At 43.6% G+C, this 20437-nt stretch overlaps 1 protein-coding gene across 3 annotated transcripts; it reads right to left on the bottom strand.

Annotated features, from left to right (window-relative positions):
• Positions 1 to 5241: 5241 nt before the first annotated feature.
• LOC147893236 (uncharacterized) lies at positions 5242 to 18934 on the bottom strand. Of its 3 annotated transcripts, none has more exons than XM_087386056.1 (2): positions 17141 to 18934; positions 5242 to 6104 (listed from the first exon to the last, which is right to left on the bottom strand). In XM_087386056.1, exon 1 carries the CDS (start codon positions 18926 to 18928, stop codon positions 17207 to 17209), a length of 1722 nt encoding a protein of 573 aa, XP_087242182.1. In that variant the 5' UTR covers positions 18929 to 18934; the 3' UTR covers positions 5242 to 6104; positions 17141 to 17206. The 3 variants fall into 3 exon arrangements, with proteins under 3 accessions (XP_087242182.1, XP_087242183.1, XP_087242184.1); XM_087386057.1 differs by having other exon boundaries at positions 5242 to 6101; XM_087386058.1 differs by lacking the exon at positions 5242 to 6104 and adding an exon at positions 7837 to 8022.
• Positions 18935 to 20437: the final 1503 nt, after the last annotated feature.

Raw genomic sequence — 20437 nt, 5'->3', positions numbered from 1 at the left:
AATCAACGTCTATAATTATGACAAGTGGCTTCATAAGGGAAGAGAAAAGGAAAACTTCCCTTTAGGCTGCCTACCGTAAAGAGAATCAAGAATTTCAATCAATTTGATATATCAAAGTTAGTGTGGACTTCTGGCCATAAAACCTTCACTTATATTCTATTTAGTTGCCATGGTCTTCTTGTAAACCTACAAGTTGGAATCCTTGACCATAAAGACTATTCAGGCTGCATAGCGATGAACAACATGAGATCGTCTAGTGTGTAGACACTGGATTTTGACAGGCCTATGTACGTGATTATCCCTTCTTCCACCTGTTTCTTCAGTTCTCCCACTTGACTCCACAAGAAACAGAAAGCTCGATCCATAAATAGTCTAAAACTAGTTGTGGCATCCAAAGAAATAGGGAAGCCATCTTTCAGTTGTGCAATTGAAAGAGATGCAGGAAATCCTGTAGCCCATGCCAACAACTCAAAACCAGACCTTTCTTACTCGATAGTCTACAGCGGAACCCTTCAATCTAACGATGGAAGCTCGATGAATCTGTCACTAGAATCGACACACATAGTTGAGACTTTGACTACGTTGTCCCCATGTTGAAATTGTCTCGATTTCCAACATATAACAACCTTTCCTACACCCAACCGTATTCACTGTTGTAGGCATCTTGCTCTCAATTCAGTGCACCTACCATGAGCAGTGCAGTCGCTAGCTGTACTAACCGTACCTTGGCGTACATGCCAAATATAAAAATAGACACCCACCCAATACCCAGCGAGAGATTTCATCATTTGAAACACGAAGAGAGTAGAATAGATTAAACAGCAAGATAATCACATTTGATCAATACCTCAAGCTTCTGCCACATTAGGGGACGGTCACGCTTAGCTTGCAAATACTTGGCCCAGTAGATGAGAGCCTAAATTAAAGAAAGTTGGGAGGAGGGAGACCTAGAGTGGCGCTTGAAAGGATGGAGGGAGAGCGGGCTGCACGAGGATCGCACTCAAGATGGGGAGCTAGGGAGCCTGGAGACAGACAAGAAGGGAAATCGAGCACCTAAATCGGCCAGAGAGGGGATGCAAAGCTATGTGGACGAAAGGCTACATAAGGGGAAGGAGACATAGTGCGACCTGTAAATTCGAAGATTTGTCAAGGCATTGCTGTAAAATCGTCCAGCTCACATGAAGTCACCCCTAATTGAATGGCACACAGCATCAACCAAGAGAAAAATACTTCTTTTTAAATTGCAAAAAATTGGGAATTTCTGCTTTGGAGAAAAACGAATCGATGCTAAAAGGCTAGCTGTAATAAAATTGTCCACCTCGCATGCAGCCGAAAACTCCACCCCTAATTGAATGGCACACAGCATCAACTGAGAGAAAAATACTTCATTTTTAATTTGCGAATATCTGCTTTGCAGAAAACAAATCGATGCTAAAAGGCTACCCAAAGGGCATTGCCAAGCAAGCATTAGATTTTGGCACGACTTATGGGATAGAGCTATTGTGTCCTAGAAGGACGAACAAACCTTAATAAGAGATTATAAGATTAATAGGTTTGTTCTACTACTTATTCAAGAGAGATGAAGGTATGTGGAATAGGGATGCTTTGGCTTGGATGGGGGGTAGAATCTCACCTTCACCTAGAAAGTTTAGATGGGCAAGTTTGAATTTCCTATTCCTGTGAGTGTTGACAGTCAAGAGGATCTAGTGAGCACCTAAACAAACGATGACATCGAAGGGACTCGTTGAGGTCTGCTTATTATGGCTACTTGTGCATAAGGCAGTGTGGACATATTGTAGAGCTAGGGTGGAGATGCAACAAAGGATTGGAGGATATTCCTCATTTATTCATGAACTTTTCTTTCTCTCTCTGTTTGGAACTTGATTCGGAGTCAAGTCGTAGCTGTCCTTTTAAATATGCCTATATTTTGTTGGGTGATAAACTGACTAGAATGCAAAAGGATTGGTTCTTTGGAATATTTGGTTACAACGATGCTCTAATCCTTTCTGTAATCAGTCTTTTGATGCAAGACATGCCTTTCTAACATGGTGGCAACGTATAGGAAATCTAGAGATTCTTTAAAAGCTTTCCAAGCAACAGCAGTATGAATGCCTGGAGAAGGAGGTGGCAATGGCCAATACACAAGGTGATTTGGCGGCCCAAACCTGGAACCTACTTGCAGATGTATTTGAAGCATTATGAGAGGAAGTTGGAATGGAGGGACAACAAGTTGGTGCAACCATTGAGAACATTGAGCAACGCAAATCTGAGGCAATGCTAGCAAGAAGGGGCAAGGTCCTCCAGCGGACTAGGTTTTTCCACAAGGGATTTCAAGTCAGTGGGAATGGGTGATTCTTTCCCACTAGATAGAGCCATTTAGACGCCAATTAGACACAAGAGACCTAGCCATCATAGACAACTACAGAATGAAGCGGTTGACCAAATCAATGTCAAAGACAAAGACCCTCTAGCTCAACTGGCTGCTACGTAGGGTTTAGAAATAAGCCCTATACTTGTTAGTGTCGTTTTTCACCCCAAGGTACGTTTCAAAGAGGAACATGAATGGTGGTTTTGTCATCTCGCCAATAAGTTGTCAAGCTATGCTCACGTTATCCTATCTCCCCAATACTTTTGTAAAAGCAAACTTTGACATAATGTAATATATACCCCCTTTTCCTCGAAAAAAAACATTTGCCATGTCAACCTAGGCCACTGTTGTTGCACACATGTCGGGTGTTTAACCATCATGGGCAAACAGCACCTACTCTGATTCCATGTCTAAACTTTGAGTGGCCTCCTCTATGGGTGCCACATGTCATGCAAGAACCGCATGCTAAGGGTGACCAACACTGAATAGCCTAGCCACTTCTAACAACCTCATCCCCTAAAATAGTACCGCGGTAATGAGGCATCCTCTCCTTAAGGTAATCTCACAAGGGTGACTACCTCATGGTATCCCTCATTTTTATCCGCCATTTAGACCATGGGCTTGGATTGCCCATCAACCTCATTTGTGAGGTTGTAATAATAAGCATGGCAAATACAAAAAATCTTATAACTTATCGATGATCTGTATACCCCCATGTAAAGTACAAAAGAAGACTATCCAAAGAAATATCAAACACTACAGTCAATCTTTGTCCTTATCTCTGCCATCTCTTAGAGCCAATCTTTGTCCTTAGAGAAGGGTTATTAAGATTGCACTTTTTGTCACATCTTTACTTCATTGATATTCATTCATTGGATTGCGTTTTGTCACATCTCTAGTTCATTCATATTCACTCCTTCCTTTTACTTTCTCTTTTGTGTTTATGCAATGCATGCATAAATTTATGGCTTAGCATTTTGCTCAACTTTGGTCTTTTTACCTACTAAATGCCACTATGCACTCCAATCCTCAACTTTCTTCCATTGTTTTTGTGGATGCACGAAAGCTAAGATTTCTATTTTTTCAAAAACCCACTTTAGAATAATGTAATCCTCTTTTTTAAACTTGAAATGCATCCACCATGTATCCATCTCCAATTGTTCACATCACATACCTAAGGAACTTTTCTCTTAAAGCCATGATTCCTAAGAACCAAACTCACATACTCTAATTTTAGTCCTTTGTTGATAACTTCTATCTCATCCGTCTTCAACAGAAAAATAAGCTTGCCATTGCATTCTACATGTACATAAAGTGCATTAAGCTTATATTTCTAAAGAGCACCACAATAATGTATCAAAAAACTTTGAAAGAAATATTGTAGTGCTTGATCATGGTGGCCTATAGCTTCTCAACCTCAACAAAAACATTACTCTTTACATTAAGAATAGATGATCTTTCTCCTTTCTTGTTAATGTACTGAATTTTTGAAGATAGATATTGTACTACATATGAATTTGTGCACATCCATATCATGTGTGCATATTCCTTTAATCATGATAAAGACATTTTATATAAAACATATTTTTAATGTACTCAATTTTCAAAGACTAATGTTGTACTTTGTGATAAATTCGAGCACATCCATATTATATATGTGCCTATTCCTTGATACATGAAGATTACATTGTACAAAAACATATTGCAAGACTAAAACTTTGATCCCAAAAATGAGAAGAAACTCACATATGTCTAATTTATAAGTGACAAGAATATCCTTTTATAAGTAATACACAAATACATTTTTATAAGTAATACTTTTTTTACACTCAATAGCAAGATTTATTGCAAGACTAAAAAGTGGCTTGAATATCCTTTTATTAGTAATACTTCTTTTGATACTTGATGGCGGGATTATAGAAGGTGGACAAGATTGATTGCTCGAATTGTTATTCTCAAAGTAAGGTTGACACCATGAGCATGGACGTGTCTTTGAAGGTAATTCTAGGATCAAGGTCAAAGGAGTACAAGGACACGAAAGATGGCATTATAGAGTTACACATGGACGCTATATGCACCCCTAAGAGGTACCTAGCTTGTTTTCAAAGCAACCATACAAGTGGATCCAACGGTGCATATATTCATTGTGCATACATTTAAATTCCATTGGGCAAAGTGTTTGAGGCATCGAGAAAATGGAGAACGAAAATCTTCCTAGTAGACATAAGGAAACTCTTGTTTGTAGAGGCCCTCAATGCTTGTTGCCAATGGCTTCGAGAAGTTTCAAAGTCTTCTTCAAGGCTCAACGACAAGGTACTACAAGTAAAAAAATGTGAACATGTTTTTATCTTTATGATGGAGACGAGGACATCAAGAGTTTATTGTTACTAGTGGATGACGAAAGTGTGAGGTCACTTGGAACTTATGATCCAAGATCTTGGTCGATGGAACAGCCACATGATCTCATCTAAGGCCTTTCTTCCAAAGGAAATAACCCCAAACCCTTCTGTGGCAAACAACCACACAACAACACAATCCTTAAATGTGAACGAAGCTTTCCTTGTTGCAATGCCAGAAAAGGCCCATTTAAGCCTTACTGCAGAGCAAAACCATATTCTACAGAGCCATCCCAACAAATGCCATCAATTGAAAGGATTAGAATGTACCAAAATGTGCAGATACACGTGTGCATGTGTGCCCAAAGGAGGGCTCTGATACCAAATATAACGAGCAGAGAACGTACACAGAAATCAGCTATCTAAATCTGTCGTCAATCACGGGACAATATCGTTCCACCCAGCCGAATCTATGTGGTAGCAAGCTCTCATTAATTACACACACGTAAAAGCTCCTGCATGCTAATCCACAAAGCCCCAATTCCCTAGATGGATCTAGTCTGCCACATGTCATCATTCTAGGGTACCTCTTAAATGCATCTTTTTACCCCTCACCTGGGATATCAATTAATTCACTTGCCCCTAGGCACATTTACACATTTAATGCATTTAAGACCCATAGCCTTAGACCCATCTAGTCAGTGCCTTGTCACCCTCATCAAGGACCTTGACATTAATTCCATTGACCATTTACATGAAGCCCAATCAATATAATACAAACATTGATCCTTTAAAAGAAAATGTCCACTGACCCTTCCGAGGTCATGTTACCTCAACTTGCGAGTAACAAGGGATAGCATGTCAAGCTGAATTCTAAGTTCACCTTTCAGAATCTGATCACCCCACGCAGCAGGCTTGTAATCCAAATCCAGTAAACATACTCAGAACCTTCACTGTGGAGATATGTACCTGTACATAAATCACACAGCTTGCTTTTCAAGAGCTGTGCTTTGTGCAAACGTTTAAGGCACCATACATAGTCCCAGATCAGTATTGAAAAGTACAGTATTACCATACCCAAGCATGGCAAATATATTCAAACAGTAATTCTGTGTCGTACTTTTTCTGACTGCAACTTCATGTACCGCATAATCCCTCATTTACTGCTCATTTTTGCTTCATAACAGCTCTTCCAGAAAATCTTCTCATATCTCGTCCATCAGGTCTTCTCAGCAAATGAGTCAAGCTTTCCAGTACCCTCATCATTGCCAATGAAGTGAAGAAGAAACACGTGTAAAACTCTAGTACAAAATAATATACAATAACAAACCTGCAAATCATTATAGCCCCAGAGCTTGTGCAAATATAGCTCTTTTTAGGCCTTACTGCACGACCACCTGCTGCAAGAGAAGCATCTCAAACTTAAGCCAACAACATTACTGACCAAACTTACTATTTAGCTCAATATAAAAATGCTGGAAAACCAAACTTCAATCCTCACACAACTCACTTTGCACAACAGTCGTGTGTATCCTGCAGACAGGTTTTTTTTTTCCCACAGACAGGGTTATAAGAGGGGTCTAATTATACCTTAGTGAATGACTTAACACACCATAGAAGACAAAAACGGCAGCCAAAAAGGGACAAATTAACAAGATCACCAATGGAGAATCGTTAGAGAACTCCCCCCCCCCAACTAAGATACATTTAAGCCAAAGCACAGAGCACACTACAGCACATCAACACAACTGTTAGAAATTACCCAACAGAGGGTACGCACAGCAGAAGACTGATAGTAATGCCTAGGAGCTCACACAGTGTGCGTGTGTGTGTGGGGTGTGGAATCACAAACTTCTTAACTTATGTGCATAGATGTGCAAGCCAGTAAATAGACAATGCTCAGAGACAAATATAGAAGCAACTCTTTATATTTCTGTCCGTCCACAAAGTAGGACAGGATACAATACCAACAGGTTCTCCTACTAGATGCCAAGCACTTCTAGATCTCTAAGCCCACGTGCTCCACCTCGAGCATATGTAGACTCTCTGTCTAGATCCCTTCCACCTTGCTGTCCGGAAGCCAGCCTAGGTGGGCAGCACCGCTAGCTTAGTCTGCAGCTTGTTCTCGGTCACCTTCACCTCCTGAATGTAGGCCCAAGGTAGGTCCTTCTGCTGCTCCTATCTGCTGGTTGAGGGCTGCTCCAAGTGATGTGTTATGAGGCCAAATGCCTTTCCCTTTATAGGGCACAAGGCCTGCCCCAAAAAAACCGACCAGCAGCCTCAATCTGGCCAACCTAAACAGGCCGACCAGGCTGCTATAAAACTGCCCTACAAGGGCTCTCATAACCAGGGCCCCTGGCACACAAAACTAGTTCTTTGGCCCTCACTTCAAGGCAGGTTTCCAGCCCCTATGCAGGCCTGCCTGGCTGTCCCATATGGGCTATAAATATGCCCTCCCAGGGTCAGTCCCTTGCAGCCCTATTTGCTGCTGCTCCTGCCCTCCTGGGTGCCCATTCTCCAGCCCTAACCAGGCCTCCAAACAGGCCCAAAACCTGTTCCACATCTGCACCTGCACATCCTGCCATAACTGCGCCTCTGCCAGGCCCTTTTCCAGTGCCATACAAAGCCAAACACCCTGTAGATGTCAGCGCCATGTGATCGCCTCTTATTCCGGGTTCCTTGTGCTGGCTATTGCTTCGCCTTTTGCTGCTGCAGATCCATCCTAGCTCCGGGTACCCTCCATCTCTTTGATTCTTACCCACATGGCAGCCATGCTGCTGATGTGTCAGCCTCTCAAACCCTAGGTTAATCCCCCCCATGCTCTCCTCATATGGGGAGTTACAGATGGGGTGGTGACCTTTCCAACAACTGCAAACAGAGAAACATACATGACATTTTCACACATCTATGCACAGGGAAAAAAACTTCTGAGGACTTTTGTATGACACCATGTTGTGGATGATAAACTGCACATTATAACATCACCCACCCACAAACTGCTACAAAGAGGGGATACTCAATGCTTACCCTGCGGACAGGTGAGAAAAAGAAGAAAATAAACAATCTGGTAGAGCTTAAGAAACGTTTACCCAAAAGAAACTAAGATACACTTAGGCCAGAGCACACTACAGTACATCTTACCTGAGACACAACAGCAAACAGAGAAACATACTTTACATTCAGTGCGGTCTGAAACTATGCATAGGGAAAAAAACTTCTGAGGACTTTTGTATGACACGATGTTGTGGATGATAAACTGCACATTACAACATCATCCGCCCACAGATTGCTACAAAGAGGGGATATTCAATGCTTGCCCTGCGGGAAGGTGAAAAAAGAAGAAAATAAACAATCTGGTAGAGCTTAAGAAACGTAGTGCTGTCATAATGTGCCACCATGAGGATAAAACGCATAAGAACATGAAGAGAAACAAGTATAATTACAAGTAGCCAATTGTCATCCTGGACCTCGTATCAAGAACCACTTGTATTTTTGTTCATGCCTGCTCACTCACAACCACCACCTCAGATCAACAGTGAGCTCATCTTATTAAACCTCGAGAAGTATGGCTTAACATAACCCATACGCTAACACTCCTCAAGTGGTTGGAATCTGAGAATTACGATTAATCATTGATTGTGTCTACGAGTTTAATACCAAGTTCCGTGATCGAGGTAACCATGACGTAGTGTGGTTGGACGAAGATTTTTTCCAAGAGTTCCCACAAATCTTGGCGGACTACTTGGAAGCCATGAACCTACCACCAAGCTAAGGAGGGAATGTGACATGCACCCCTACACTTGGGTGCAATATGACACACTGGCTACATCGATAAGTGCATTATAGTTCCCAAATAGGAGATTTTGTTGTATGTTGTGACCCCTTTGTGGGCCCTTGTCCACAGGCAATCAAGCACAAGCTACATAGGTCAGTCTCTCAGCCTTAGGTCAAGTCAGAAGATCAATCCTTGTTCACCAGTATCCATTGGAGAACAATAGGTTAGTGTTTCCGTCTTAGAGTTCTAGGTAGGTCTAGCTCTCATCCTAGGATAGGAGCCCAAAAGGCCCCCGCAGGGCTGAGCCAATGAGCTCCCAACAAGGGAGAATGGGCTGGGGAAGGACTGCCTTTATAAGCTTCCATGTGCGCCTCCCTAGGCGGCCTTTTATGGGGCAAAGGGCCCAACAAGCCAGCCCAAACCAGCCGACTAGAAGTCAGCCAGTTTGGGGCTGGTTGGCTCAGCCCACAGCCCCCTATATAAAGGGGGGCCAGCAGCCCTCATTCCTCACTCAGTCCTTGCCTTCAGCCACTCCTGCAGCTCCCTACCAGCCCCTTGTGCAACCTCTGAACACCTCCAAATCTGGCCCTGATCAGCCTCAGTCCCTTGGCCCTCAGTTCAGCCTTTCTGGAAGGTGTCTACACAGCACAACAGTTGGGGATTTAGATCAGCAAACGGAGTAAGGTTTGTGTACTGCTTCATCAGCTCTTTGAAGTTCTCTTTTGCAGTTTGCACAGCTCACTTCTCAGCTCAATCTCTCAGTCATATATCAGCTCTCTCTCAGCTTCTATTACTCTCAGTTTTCACTCTCTCACCCATGCAATAACCTTGCATTCCGATGGACAGCATAAGCCTCTTCCTTGCCTTGCAGAATTGCCCTACATCGTCAGTGTGGACAGCATCAAGGTCTCGGTATTGGTTGGAGTTGCCTCTCAAGTCGTTGGGCCTCCAATACGTGTGCATAGTGTACTCTTCAAAAGCATGTTTCCGTGTGCTCTCGAAGAGTGTTATTGTATCTTTCAGTTCTCCAAGTATTAAAGCAAATTCTCCCCTAATTGGAGGAGGGGACCCTTAGTGGGTACAAGGACCCAATCGGTTGTCGTCTCTATTCTCTCTGCGCCCTCATCTCCTTTCTCTCTCTATGGTGCTTAACTCTAATTCCTCGCTAAAGGCTTAAAGAAGGTCTTTGCTGTGATTACACAATCTAATAACCGTTGCATGTTACAATCATGGAACTCCTCTACATCTTCTGAGGACGACAACTCATCTTCAAAATCTGAGATTTCAATGATCATGCTCAACTTACCTGGAGTTCACCTGACTGTACATGACTTGTTGAAACAGAGCCCCTTCTTCCTCCTTTCATCCATTAGAGCGTGGGAGAATTGCTTATGAGCCTCCTTCCTATCCTTATCATTTTCTGGGAGTCTATCTACAGATTTAGATTCCTTGCTCAGGGTATTAGCCTTTGAAACATTAACAGTAGGATATTTTGGAAGTACCTTACCTGAGGTCCCATAATTTAGTGGAGATGACTTATTATCCAGATGAAATTTCTGCTCACCCATGGTCTTCCTCCCACTATAATCCACAGTACATGGCTGGAAGGTCCTAATTCCAATACACTCTTTTATTTGGCTCATATAGCTGTTGGCAAACTGAAAGGAAAGAGTAGAGTGGACACAAACTCAGAATACTTGCATTATGGAATAAAGAAGAGTGAGGTCCTTAAGTAGGCACCTCATACATGCTCACTGACATCACTGATGACTTCAGAGCTCCACAATCATCTCCTTAATCTGCTCCTAGATTCTCTCAATCATCCTATGTGGCTCTTCCACCACCTAACTGTGCTTGTGGGCACCTAACTGTGAGCAAGGGTTCCCATGGGTGTAAGGTAAACAAAAGGGATACAAAAAGACCTTCCAATGGTTATCTCCCCTGCATGTACATGCACACAATGTCTGCAGGAGATACTATGGAGCAAAACATACACATGGCCTACATCATAAGGTGACCAGAGGTGTTTACAAAACACACAAAACACAATAATTTATTTCATTCATTTTGGAGGACTATCCAAGCTGAGTACCTTGACATAAAAAGAGAGATCTGGAGCATACATAGAGATGTTTTAAAATGCATAATCTTCAAAGGATGCCTCATCTTGTGGAGGCTCATCAACTGAAAGTAGATTTGCATTTTGTCTTTGCTTTGGCTCTGCAAAACTTCTCATCATGGTTGTTCTTGCCACAGTGCTTGCATGGATTAATTTTGAAGCAGTCCTTTGAAAGGTGATTTGTCTTTCCACAATGATTGCAAGGGGTATACTTGCCCTTCTGGACTTTTACAGCATAAACAGTGTCATTGCCTTTCCTGAGCTCCATATGCCTTTCTTCTTCTTGGAGAGCAGAGCTAATACCTTCAAGATTAGGATTAGGAAGATTTTTCAAAGTGGTAACTATGTGATCATATTCTTCAGGCATACTCTTAAGTAATACTGCCATAGCATCATCTGGAGTAATAGGAGAGTTGATAGAAGCTAATTGAGTCATAAGACTCCGCATATAGTTGACATGAGCTGCTAAAGTAGTACCACTAGCCATCTTCAATTCAAAGAAAGAGATTTTAAGTGATAGTTTAGAGATGTGAGAGCTAGCACCAAAAATCATGTCAAGCTTCTGCCAAGCTTCTGAAGGAGACTCCAAGTCAGAGATATGGTGAATATAATCATCTCCTAAAGCAAGAGCAATGATACCATATGCTTTTTCTTCTCTAGCTAGATCCCTTGCCAGTCGTGTCGGAGTTGAGGATTCTCCAGCATTGGAGACCGTAGAAGAAGCGATAGGAGTAGGTTTGACAAGTCCCCATAGGTTCTCCCTCATCAATGCAAATTTTACCTTCATCTGCCATGTGTGGAAGCCCTTTCCATTGAACTTCTCTAGATTCAATAAGGTAGCCATGAGAGGGTCTAACCCAGATATTGGGCAGTGTCTATCTCTCTTACAAGGCAAAAAATAACTGAAAGGCTTCCAAAATATGAGCACTTGATGTAGCAAAGACTAGTGACCAATATTCAATCAATGATGCTTCTGCTTACATGCTTCATAGAAGTGGCTAAAATGAATACTTTCCAATCAAAACCAGGTCTAGCAATTCAAAACAAAACTGAAGCCACACTTGTACTAAAGTTATTGAAAGTTTCAAAAAACCAAAAATGCTAGAGTAGCATTTTATGTAGCATCATCTTCAAAAACTTGTCCAAAACTGTCAAAACCAAAAGGCTGAACTTGGAGGGCTTGTAGCTCACTCTTCAAAGCAAGGAAAAGAGGGCTTTCTGAAGCAAAAGAAAGCGCATATACCAGAGAGGGTCCAGCACAGAGGTTGGACGATTTGGTACGCACTTTTGCCCGAGGGAGTTGCTACACCTTGAGATATCCCATCAATAGCGAGGTGCATTGCCTCATCCAAAGACTTGGGTCTAGATGCCAATACATCTAAGGAAATTGATGACTGCAACCTGTGTATAAATCTGATCATCCTCTGCTTCTCATCTACCCCCTTCACAAACAAGGAAAGCCTCGAAAACTGTTTGATGTAGTCTAACTAACCCCGTTTAAACTAGGTCATACCACTGACACACAAACTGATCAACAATTCGAGGGGAGAGGAATGTAATCACCATTTCATGTTTGAATTCATGTAGCCATAGCTGGCCTAAGTCCACTGTCCACTTCCCGAAGGTTATGCCTCCACCATGTGTGGGCATAATCCTCTAAATGTAGTTCTGCAAACTGAATTTTGGCAGCATCACTTCCTGGCCTTAATCTGAAGTAGTCTTCCAGCTTACTTATCCATTCCTGCAGCTCATTAGGTGGATTAGACTCTCCTTTGAACTTCTGCAAGACAATCTTGTCCTTGTAGTCCTTGCCCAATCCTGACCCTTGTCCCAACTCCTTCTGAATTTCACCTTGAGTAGCCTTCACAAACTGGCTAAAGGTCATGGCCTCTCTCACCTCAGGATCTAGCTGGTTATAGGCCAACAATTGCTGAGTCAATAATTCACCTCTCCTAAGGGAGGCTTGATACACTTGGATGAGCTGGACACATCATCAAGACCTATCCCAGGGGCTGGACTAAACTTTGAACCTCCTGACTGAGTTATATTCCATGAGGGTACAGATTTGGGAGATTGTTGTGGTGTGATTTTCTAGCATCAGCCATGAATTCACTCCTACTTGGGTTCATTCCAGCCTGTCCCAGTTCCATAGGCTTCTTAGGGGGATCATCCCCAGCAATCTCCTTACCCTTTGGTTCAAACCTACTCCTCACTTGGTTCACATCAATTCTCATGGTCCTCAATTGAGTGAAAGCATTGTCAAACTTGACCTTGGAGTCTCTTTCCACACCTTCAACCCTTTGTTCCAGCACTGACCAAAATAACTTTTGCTGCTGGTCGACAAGCTACTGCATCAGTTTGCTCTGTTTGTCCATCAGTTGTCCTTGCTGCTCCAGCATGATAGCCATGAAACGTTCAAAATCCAGCTTGTCCTTGTGGTGAGGGGACTTGGTTGGTGATTGGTTAGGAAATCTTAAAGAAGGACTTGCCTCTTCTTGCTCATGGTCACTGGTCTGAGCATCTTCCATAGGTGCCATTTACTCCTCACTTGGTTCACATCACTTCTCATGGTCCTCAACTGAGTGAAAGCATTGTCAAACTTGACCTTGGAGTCTCTTTCAACACCTTCAACCCTTTGTTCCAGCACTGAAGTGACTTGCCCTAGCTGACCAAAATAGCTTTTGGTGCTGGTCGACAAGATACTGCATCAGTTTGCTCTGTTTGTCCATCAATTGTCCTTGCTGCTCCAGCATGATAGCCATGAAACCTTCAAAATCCAGGTCCTTGTGGTGAGAGGACTTGGTTGGTGATTGGTTAGGAAATCTTAAAGAAGGACTTGCCTCTTCTTGCTCATGGTCACTGGTCTGAGCATCTTCCATAGGTGCCATTACTTCAACTTGTCAGGCTCCCTAATATTCACCTTCAGGTCTGAAGTCCCTGGTAGACTTGCCGTTCCTAGAGTTAGAACCAGACCTCCTTGGAGCCATAGAATTAGATAATCCAAGTCAATTGGCACTCAAAAACAGTCTGAGAGTTCTCTGTCTCGGTCTGATTTTGAAAAGAAAAACACTTTCTGAGCACTGTTTAGACCCTGTTTAGAACTGTGTCCAGAAAATTTGATTATATGCACTGTTTGAACAGGGAACGCTCTGCCCTGGCACTGTATAGGACTGATCAGTAATTATCACTGGCCAAGCTAGAAGAAATGACTGCTGCCACAGGGCAGATACACAGTAATTTGCCCTAATTCCAAGATTTTGAGGGCTCAATTACCACTGATTGCTGCAATTTAGGCATAGGCAGGATAAAATAGAGCAATATAACACAGAGATCTGAAAAGACCCAATTTTCTAGGGTCTTTTGGCAGAGAAAACCCTAAATTCTACCTGCTGGAACAGATTCCGATGTAAATGATAGGGCAAATGAAATCCGATCAATGCCAAACCGGTACAGATCTTCTCCCAGCTGAGGTGACTCGGTACCTGCCATCAAAACAGAAATTGGAGTGGTATCTGTCCAGATCGCAGCAGAATCTAATGGCGCACTGAATCCCTGACAATTTCAGGCTTGGAAATGGGAATTTCTCCGAGATTGTTGAGGGCTAATGATCAGGAGATCATGCTGAACAAACTGATATCAAAATCATTCAATTCTAAGCACATTTGCATTCAGGGCTGATCAGAGGCTGCACTTCTGGCGATGAATTTTTGCACAGGGCTAGCCCTTAGGCTCTAGATGAAGTGCTCCAAATTGCAGAACCAAAAACTTGAAAATCCACCCACAAATTCCCTAAAAAGGGCTCTGATACCAAATGAAGCAAGGTTTCTACTATATCTGCTACTGTTACTAATACTAGGGTAGTTCAAATTATTTTAGCAGAAATAGCAGAAATAGTAATGAAAGTATAGGGGTAGGGATAGGGTCTCTCTTACATGAAGAGGGCACCATGGGGCCGGCTAGCACAGCTGCTAGATGCTGCTGTCCTTGCTTATGGGATTAGTACAACAGGCTCAAGCCCACAATAAAGCCTAGCACCCTACTAAAGTGTACAAAAGAATACTCAAGTGTGTACATTAAATGTGATGACCCCATTTAAATGCTAACTGGGCCCCCATTTGGGTAGCTGCTGCCAACCCTAGTGTACCCTACTGTTACAGAATGCCTTCCTCAATTGCAAAAATGATTGTGAAAAAACAACAAGCAAGAGATGACTTGGAGAGGATGGAGGCTCTTCTACAATTGGCTAAAAAGAATACGATTATGTGCATTGAAGTCTCCACAAACATCGTTATGCTTCATTGAAGGGTAATACCAACACAAAGCTTTCTCCATCGGTATTATGGCCCCTACAGGATTATCCACAAGTTGGGGAAGTGGCATATCGATTCGATCTACCAAGAATCTTCCAATATCTCACAATGTGTTTTACGTGTCTTTGCTGAAACCACATGTAGGCCAACTGTCAACATTTGTACATACTTCCACTGCTGCCACTCGTGGATGAGAGGGTCAGATCCTTGAAGTCCCCGAGCACATTGTGGATTTCAGAGATAGAGTACTTCGTAACAACCTCATCAGATGTCAGGAGCACCTAAGGATGAACAATCATGGCAGCCAGAGAGCATTGTTCAGGAGTAACCCTATCTATTAAAAGGCTGTTCAGCATCACTTTGCTGTCTTAGCACCCTTATGTGACAGCTGGACTATGTAATTTTGAGGGTAAAATTCTATGGGAAGGGATGGCTGTAACGAAGGGGCCAAATTAGCAGTCCTGAGTTAGAGGGAAATGTGGAGGGACCACATCCCCTCAGCCCTCATTGTAGCACCTAGTGGAGCAGCACTTCACTGCAGACCGCATCCAGTGGAGCAGTACTTCCTCACGTGGACAGCCCCCTGTGCACCACCTGGAGCAGTTCTTCCAGACATCTTCTGGAGTAGTTCAGATAATCTCATTGTGGAGCCTGGCAGAGGTGCAGAGCCAGCCCACAGTAGCACTTGAGGAGCAGGGTAGTGGAGCAGTTCATCCACTCCCTCGTGCTCCCGTTCTCTTGGTTGTTGAGCTATTTGTCTGAGCTCTCGAGCAGCCGTTGGTTCCGAAGTTTTCCCCCCGTTGTAGTGGGGCTTTCTCCAGAGATCACTTGCAATTCTGCTGTGCCTTTCTCTCCTCTCTCTCCTTCTCAGTGTGGTGTGTGTGTGAGGCGTGCTCTTTCTCTCTCTCTCCCTCTCTCCCATTCATTTCCGCTGGACTTCTCACACATCCACCACTCATGCAGACACTTTTTTGATGTAACATCTAATCCTATCCTACTCTCCCTCCTCCCTCCTTTGCCCTCTCTCTCTCTCTCTCTCTCCCCATCTTCTTCCTTCACCTCTTTCTCTCTCCTACCCCATCTTCTTCCTTCTCTCCCTTCCTCTCCCCCCCTTCCAGACCGTCTACTCCCTTTTCTCTAATCTGCCCCTACCCCTTTTCTACAACTTCGTAGCTAAGAACTGTTACATTCCTGGATAGCAAGCTAGGCAAAGCCTTAACAGTCCCCTGACTCAATTACTGGAGCCAAGGGCCATGGACATGTATCCTACGCTAACAAGACATGTGATTGCGCTTGAGATTCCTCAAAAATTGTGGCAACATAAAGAAAAGACAGGCATCCTGTTAGGTCAAGCGATCCTATGATTGACACGAAGCAAACCTGAATTGCTACATAGCCACTCACATTCTGATGAGCTCATAGGTATTATCATCTCAAAATCATGAGGTTACACAATGTGTGTGAATTAAATCTTTGTAGAGTGTCCCACCGCTCATTTTTCAGCTAGGCTGGAAATAGATACAAGTTCCTAGTGAGAACTTTTACATCCCTGGACAGCCAGCTAGGCAAAGTCTAACAATGGGTAGGGAACCCACAGGCAGCATAGGGCTAGCCCAAGGTAATAGTCTAGTAAATGTCCTCCTCTAGTGATACAAGATTGCAATACATACTAGCCCTAGGATGTTTGATGCCATCTAATTCCCATATGCCATGGTTCTAATTTGAAACTATGAATGGGAGGTGAGTCATATGTCAGCATTCCGACTGTAGTGGAGTTCTCATATCTGCTTCAATCTATCAGTACCTTGGTCGATGACTGAAAGCTGCAAGAAGAACTTAAAGGCTACTAAAGGTCCCACATCTTGACACAAACCCGCAAGAGGGATTATTAAAGCTACACCACAAGACAAGACCGAATCGTTTGGCATTCCCAGCAGCTGCAAGGAGAAGACTGAATAGAAACTGTAAAGGAATATCTTGAAACTCCACGGTCCACCACACATACATATAGTATATAAAAGCAACTCAAACCTTCCGTCACTGGCACAAGACAAAACCGAAGAATGACCTTTTGTTAAAGCTCATCCAAGAAAAGTGACACGCATCACTTGCAAGACTCTATTTCATGCTCAAAAACCGCCCACCTACTTACTTCAACAAATGCCAACGCCAAAAATATATGCACGTGAAGCCCTTTTGCTAGTGTGATAGAGAGGCGGTAAAGATTAATACCTTAGAAAAAGGTTTCCAGAGAAACCTTCCCGCTTCAACTGTAGCTGCTTAATTAATTCTTTACTGTCAAGAATTTGAGGCTGTCTCATTGAGTGCGTTAGCAGTTTCACCCTCTTTTCTAGCACGAAGCTTTTGAAGACCATGTATAAGTTGGTCGTATAAGGAAACATCGGCAACAAGGCCCTCTTCGGTCATTTCCTGCAATAACCTAGACGCTTCAGTTAACCTCTCTGCTTTGCAAAGACAATCGATGACTAAATGATACGTGTCAGAGTCAAGACAGCCACTGATCGTTTTCATCCATCCCAAGAGTTTGTAAGTTTCTTCGATGTTGCCTGCCTTGCAAAAGCCAACCAAAAGGGTATGACACACAGATTGATCCGCCGTGGAAGATCCGTGTCTAGTGAAGTGATGAAAAACCCTAGCTGCATCTACCATGTTGCCGTCCTCGCACAGACCACTTATTACCGAAGTAAACGTTTTCACATCTGGAACGCCAACGTTTCCTAGCATTGCTAATAGAGACTCGCATGCCTTGCTGAAACTTCTTGACTTGCATAAGCCACGGATCAAAGCAACATACATAGCCTTGGATGGTACAGCTTCCCTCTTTTCAAGCTCCTCAAAAATTTCCTCTGCCTCTGCCAATTTCCCTGCATTGCAAAGTTCCTTTACAAGAGTATCTTGAATGGTTAACGTAGGTGTTCTCTCCTTGCTAAGTTTCTTCCAAAGCATGCAAGCTTTTTCCACTTCTCCTAAGCCACAGAGCCCATCAATTACCCTGGTAAGACAGACGAGATTGGGAGTATAGCCCCTCCGTATCATATCCACCAAAACCTCATGAGCTTCGTTCGTTTTCCCTGCCACGGAAAGAGCGTTAACTAGAGCATTGCAAGCCGTAGCGCCTGGTTCAATCCCTTGCTTCAAAATTTCGGTAAAGATTTTGAGAACTTCCAAAACTTTGCCCGCTCTGCTGAAAACAGTAACCGCTATTCTATACGTCTCAGCATCTGGGGTTAAATCCTTTGCCTTCATTTCCTCAAACAGATTGTAGGCTTCCTCAGTACGATGAGCTATGCAGAGCCCGGAGACCAACTTGTTGTAGGTTTGTGCGTCGGGGAAAAAACCGGCTTGGAGCATTAGCTCGTGAATTTTGAGCACAAGATCAAAGTGCTTCTCTCTTACAAAAATATTAAAAAGGCAGGTAAAGTGAGAAGCATCGGGACTGATACCGAGATTCTTCATGAGTTGAAGAGTTTCGACTGCTTTTTCAACCATTCCTGCCCAGCCATAACCCATTAGCAAGACCAAGAATGACTCTGAGGTCATAGAACGGAACCCATTTCGAGCACTGTCCAAGGTCTTCAAAAAGGCATCAAACCGTTTCTCGTGACTCCATCTTCTGGAGAGCACACCGATCACGTTGGGGCTAGCTTCGAAAGTCTCTTGTTCCGTGATCCAGATGAAAAACCGCAGGGCGAGCTTAGCTTCGGAGAGAGCTTTAATGACCTCCACAGCAAGGCCGTCGGAGAGCGGAATAGCAGAAGCGTGGAGGGCGTGCTCGACATGAGAGTCCCATTGACGCTCCTCGATGATGCGACGAAAGGCGACGGCGTCACGCTGGAAGTGAGGCAAGAGGTAACTAGATTTTCCAAGAGATCTCAAGACACGGAGAGGGGGACGATGAGCAAGAGTGGAGGCGCGAGCGACCATCAACAGGGCTGGGGAACCACGGATGCGCAAAGCTCTGATCACTCCTCTACAGCACAGAAACAAGGTTGCCGCCATAGCCAGCCACCCCCAACAACATGGTTTGCCTTGATGCAGTTTCTATCATCTATACTCAAATTTACTCCTATTCAAATTAGGTACTTACTACTCGCTTCTCACTTCCCTCCTCTCAATTCAATTAGGTAGGCACCCTTTTGTCACTAGTCGCTCGAAATTCAGCATGTCACTACTAGCTCGAAATTCAACCTCACATCCTAAATTTAAAAAGAAAAAAAGCATACGAGTAAAAAAGTAAACATGAGACACGACACAGCGTCCGTCTGAAGCAAATTATCAATTAAACAAAAGTGCAAGGGAGGGGTCGCCGACTATAACTCTTGGCGGATGCGCAAGCAATGTGACTCTTCTCTAGAAGGTAGACGCGGGGCTCTTCCTGGAACTGGAAGGCGAGTGCAAAAAGCTACTTGTGCGTTCTGAGCAGGGGCTCGAGATAAGCATGTAGTATGGACAGAGCCCACACCACCGCGAGACATTTGAGTTCTGTGGCCGAGTATCTTCATTCAGGACGCGATAGAGACTGACTAAGATATACGGGGTGGCGTAGCAAGGCATCCTCCTTAAGGATCTCTTGAACTTGAGAAAGAGCTTGCTGGCACTTGTCATCCCAAGAGAACTTGACATTTTTGCACATGAGTCGCCGAAGGGGGGAAGCGATCGTTGATAATTCGGGCATAAAGCAGGAGCTAAAAGCTGCCATATCTAGAAAACGCTCGAGCTACTTAACATTATTGGGAACGGGAAATTGTTGTATGGCTTTGACCTTCTTGGGTCCAGACAGATATTGTCAGCGGCAACGATGAACCCAGATAATTGAGTCGTGTTTGAGCCCATTTGCACTTGTCTGGGTTCAAACGAAGATTGAACTCTTGCAAAAGATGGAGGACTTGCTTTAGTACGTCAAGGTGTTCCTCCCAAGTTGTCGTGTGAACTAAAACATCGTTGAGGTACACGAGTACTTTGCCGACCACAATCGAATTGTAGAGGTTCATCACCCGTTGAAAAGTGCCACATGCATTACTGGTTCCAAAAGTCATGACATTGAACTCATAGAGGCCGAACGGGGTGCAGAACGCCGTCTTCATGCGATCTTTTGGCTTCACTGGAATTTGCTAGTATCCCGCTTTGAGATCCAAAGTAGTAAAGTATTTAGAGCGCGTGAGGGAATCCAAGATGTCGTCCAGACGGGGAAAAGGGTTTTCATCTCGAATGGCAACCTTGTTGAGAGGTTGAAAATTGACGTAGAAACGATATGGATCGTCTACCTTCTTGACCGAATGGGGCTCACAGGCCCAAGGGCTCTTAGAATGTTGAATGATGTCCTGCAACATCTGCATGATGTGCTAGCAAAGAATTTGAATCTCTCTGAGAGATCGACGACGTTGGGCTCTGGAAACCAGGTGGGAGTTGCCAGTTGGTATCTCATGAGTAATGTTGGTTGTCGTCATTGTGGGCTTGGGGCCGGCGAACGCTTGGGTGAACGAAGCTTATAACTGGCGAATCTGTGAA

The sequence above is a fragment of the Dipteris shenzhenensis genome, chromosome 15, assembly GCF_047967505.1.
Source record: "Dipteris shenzhenensis isolate YYH24624 ecotype China chromosome 15, Dip_SZ_1.0, whole genome shotgun sequence".
NCBI lineage: Eukaryota > Viridiplantae > Streptophyta > Polypodiopsida > Gleicheniales > Dipteridaceae > Dipteris > Dipteris shenzhenensis.
Note: the sequence above shows the minus strand (reverse complement) of the source record. Positions and strands in the feature narration are given on the sequence as shown.

What these genes read in the sequence shown, in the direction of transcription:
- LOC147893236 (XM_087386056.1), bottom strand. Translation starts at nt 18,928, where the DNA reads ATGGCGGCAACCTTGTTTCTGTGCTGTAGAGGAGTGATCAGAGCTTTG.